The sequence below is a fragment of the Octopus bimaculoides genome, chromosome 1, assembly GCF_001194135.2.
Source record: "Octopus bimaculoides isolate UCB-OBI-ISO-001 chromosome 1, ASM119413v2, whole genome shotgun sequence".
NCBI lineage: Eukaryota > Metazoa > Mollusca > Cephalopoda > Octopoda > Octopodidae > Octopus > Octopus bimaculoides.
Window position 1 is genome coordinate 81639549 of NC_068981.1, and position 4070 is coordinate 81643618.

Sequence of the window (4070 nt, forward strand, 5' to 3'; positions counted from 1 at the left end):
GTGTGTGTGTGTGTGTGTGTGTGCGTGCGTGTGCATATATGTAGTTTACAGAGTGCATATTCAAGACAATTGAATGAATAAGGATAATACTACATCTACACAATCTTTTATGTTTACAGTCAATTATACAGTATGTTTAACTTAAACGTGTCCCACATACGTTTGTTTCAAACCACAGCAGTGTGCAAAACCTTGAGTAAAACTGCATAGATTATTAACCAGTTGAACAAACTGGATGCAATTGAAAACAACATTGCGAGTTCCTACCCGTACAGCGCTTTTTTCAAGCTGGTATTTTCTATAAATCGGGGATTTTATGGAGGTTCCTGATCTTTTTACTTCTCCGTAGATTCGTCTCATCCTAGGTATTCCTAAAATGATATGATCGTGTGCCTTCAGGCGGAGCATCAATGAACTTGACATTGATATTTTACGCTGTCATACTATGAGTTGGCTTTACCTATCTTCCTATTAGTTGTTTTTATGCTATTCCAAGATTTACTCCTGTATAATGGACAGATCCCATTCGTGTCATTCTCTATGATGGTCTTGTATTTTTTCATGACTCCTTTGTACAACCCGATCCTGTCTCTTTGGCTGTACCATGAGAGCTGCATGCAATGGATGAAATGTTGTATGCATTTCTAATTCTGTTGCGTCGCACACGTTTCTCATGCTTATCCGCAGTTAGGATATTGAACTCGATATTATCCAAAATTGCTGCGTCCCGATAGACCAAGTATTTGGAGGCCATAGGGTTTGGTCTAGTGGGAATGAAAGATCTGGACCTTGTTATTCCTAGTTTCCAGCCAGAGTTCAGTGTCTAAAATAGGTGGTCTGTTATTAGGGTACTTACTAGGGAGATCTATTCTTACCTTGATACTCTGATGGATGGCGTTAGCTATTTGCTGGATGCTGTCCATGGTACTAATTTATAGTTCATAGACACTATTTTGTAGGGGTACTTTTGCTACTCTGTTGATATCATCAACATAATGGAAGTAGATAGTTAAGGTTGTCGAGCTGTGTTCTAAACGTTCTTAGAGTTTCTTCTCCCAACATGAAGAGGTTAGCGACGTCGCCAGCAATACTGACAACAGTAGCTGCACCCTCTTCTTGGGCGTATATCTTGTCATTAAACTTAAACGTGTGGCCCTTTAGTGTAACTTTGATACTCACGCCTACCGCATGAGTGACCATTTTTATCACTTGATCGTAGTTTCACACACACACACACACACACATACACATACACACACACACACACACACACACGCACGCACGCACTCGCACGCACGCACACACACACGTATAATGATATATGTGTACGTGTATGTGTATGTATATGTATATGTAAATGTACGTATATATGTATGAGTGTGCGAACATATATATGTGTAAATTCGTACGTTTCTACGTTCTTCATTGTCTTCGTATTTTCACACGTTTGTATATACAGGTGCACATGTACGTATGTCTGAGTGTATACATGTATGTGTGAACGTAGGCATGTCTATATATGTGTGTGTACATACACATACACGCACATACACACATATATACGCATGTATGCGTGTGTGTGCTTGTTTGCGCTAGCCTGCACGCGCGCAGCTGGTGGGTTGCATGAGACTGTGACTGTGCCGTTCGTTCGAGTGGTTTATTGTACTTATATATGTTGCCGACTGCTATCTCTTTCCACTTCTTCCTTCTCCGTTCACAAAGGCGGAGTAAGTCCCAAAGCCCTAACAATACAAATACCAGCCCACTCTGCATGCCCGTCTCCATCTGGCATGTTCCTGTGGTTTGTTCGGTTGATGTTTCTCTCTAGCTTCTATTTCGTTTACGATTGTCTGACGATATGTTTGCTCTACGTTTGCCCTAGAAGCGTCAAGTGTTTGCATTTAGTGTGACGTCAGGTGTTGCCGAATACTAAAACATATGTAACAAGTGGAAAATGGAATGCTAAGCTGTGTCCATGTTCTTTTCTCTTAATATTGTTACGCTCTTTGCATTACGTCATATACCATCCTCGGATGCGAACAACATGCGTGTACAAGCGCTGGAGTTTAATATATTTAACATTAGAGTCGAAACATGTGTGGTTTAATTGTCGGGTGTTGTGTTCATCCAATTGTGTGTGGTGTGGGGTAGTGTGTGTGTGTGTGTGCGCACAGTTATATGACAATCAGATTCAATTATGGCTTTGATTCGGTCATCATCAACTTCAGTAGGTCGACCAGAACGTTGTCATCTTTGAGTGAAAAATCTCCTGAACGGAATTTTTAAAACCATTTCTGACACGTGCGTTCTGTTAAGCAATCAACACTATAAACTTCACATATCTCTTTGTGAGCTTTAACAGCTTTCCTGCCTTTACAGAAATAAAAAAGCAAAATATGGCGAAGATGTTGGTTTTTGAACTCCATGTTAAAATTGACACTGAACTAACAGCTGTAAACAAAATTACGCGCATTTTGCTACTAAAGTAAGTTAAAAGTAACAGCTATCAAATGTCAAAAGAAAAAAATCATAACATGGACATAAATCATTTAAAAAATCGTAACTCTATCTGTTTGCGAAAAACGAAATTACTTTCTTACCAACTCAGTATATTAAGTTCATATGTCACCAAAGTGTCAGCTGCCATAGATTTCTATTAAAATTTGCTTAACTAAAATTATCTATATTTCTTTTATTTTAGGCATGAAGATTTCTACATAAAAATGAAGAGGATATTCATTATTGCTTTTGCTTACTTCATGGAAATGTTTATTAAAGTGACTGCAATTTGTCAAACAAACTGCCCTGATGTTTGCAACTGTACTGAGATTAAATTCAACCGGTGTACTGTAATCTGTACAGATCAAAATCTAACTCAATTACCCGATTCTTTTCCAAAGAATACTACGTCAATAGATTTAAGTCGAAATCGTATTAAAAGTATTTCAAAGAATAGTTTGAGACATTTGAATTTATTAGAGGTGCTAAAACTTGACGATAATCTCCTTGAATATTTACAACCGACCACCTTTCAAGGTTTGTGGTCTTTGAGAGAACTCTCGTTAGAGTACAACCGACTAACTATGACTTATATATCCTTTCCTATAAACCTGTTCCAAAATTTAACAAGAGTGAAAATTCTGAAATTACGAGGTAACTTATTAAACACATCTACGACCTACATCGATAAAACTATTTCTCATTTAACTTCACTGGAACAATTATATATGACAGGTACTAAAAATTCTTATTTTGGAGAGGCATATCTAAAACTGTCAAAGTTAAAGTATGTTAGCTTTGCTACAAAACGGAACAGCTCAGATATATCTTTTCTCACGGACAATGACTTCAGAAATACACGGCATATTGTCTCTTTGAATCTCAGTTATTCTCAAATAACTTCAATGGACGTAGAAACTTTTAGGTATTTAAATAATCTGAGAGTTGTAGATATTTCATATAATAATTTTCACGTTAGATTCATGCATTTCTTCAAAAATTTCCTGTCAAGTTATCATCTTGAATATCTTGTTCTCAACAATATCAATGTTAGGAATAACCTTGGAATGCCATTATTTGCGGCGGAAGCATCTTATTTAAAACATACATCGCTGAAAAGATTTGAGTTTAATTATAACAGACTAGAATATATAGAGCCCAATTTTATTTCTTCCTTACCCAAAACATTGGAATACGCATATTTGAAAAATAATATATTAACATATGGAAAATATTTGTGTGAAATCAAGACTTTATCCAACATTAAATTAATCGACATTAGTACGACATTATCACATAGAAACCTTCCATTATTTCGTTATAAATTATTCAATAGGGATATTACTTACAGCTTTACAATCTCCAAAACTCTTAAAACACTCTTACTACAAGGTTGCCACTATCAATTTCCGATACCACCATTCCATATAAAACATGCAAATGCGATAAGATTAATTAATGCAACGAATAATTTATTTTGTCCATGGAGTGGCCCAGTTCGAGGCTTAGAACAATTACAGATTCTGGATTTAAGTCACAACCAATGCAATAATATCAGTAACGAATTCTTC

General features: G+C 36.5%; 1 protein-coding gene across 1 annotated transcript in view; it reads left to right on the forward strand.

Moving 5' to 3' along the window:
* LOC106869589 (toll-like receptor 4) overlaps positions 1-4070 on the forward strand; it is a 41796-nt gene that overhangs the window by 30629 nt on the left and 7097 nt on the right. The window contains exon 5 of the mRNA XM_014915392.2: positions 2702-3424. Within this exon, the coding sequence (XP_014770878.1) occupies positions 2702-3424 (723 nt within the window). The remainder of the gene's footprint in view (positions 1-2701; positions 3425-4070) is intronic.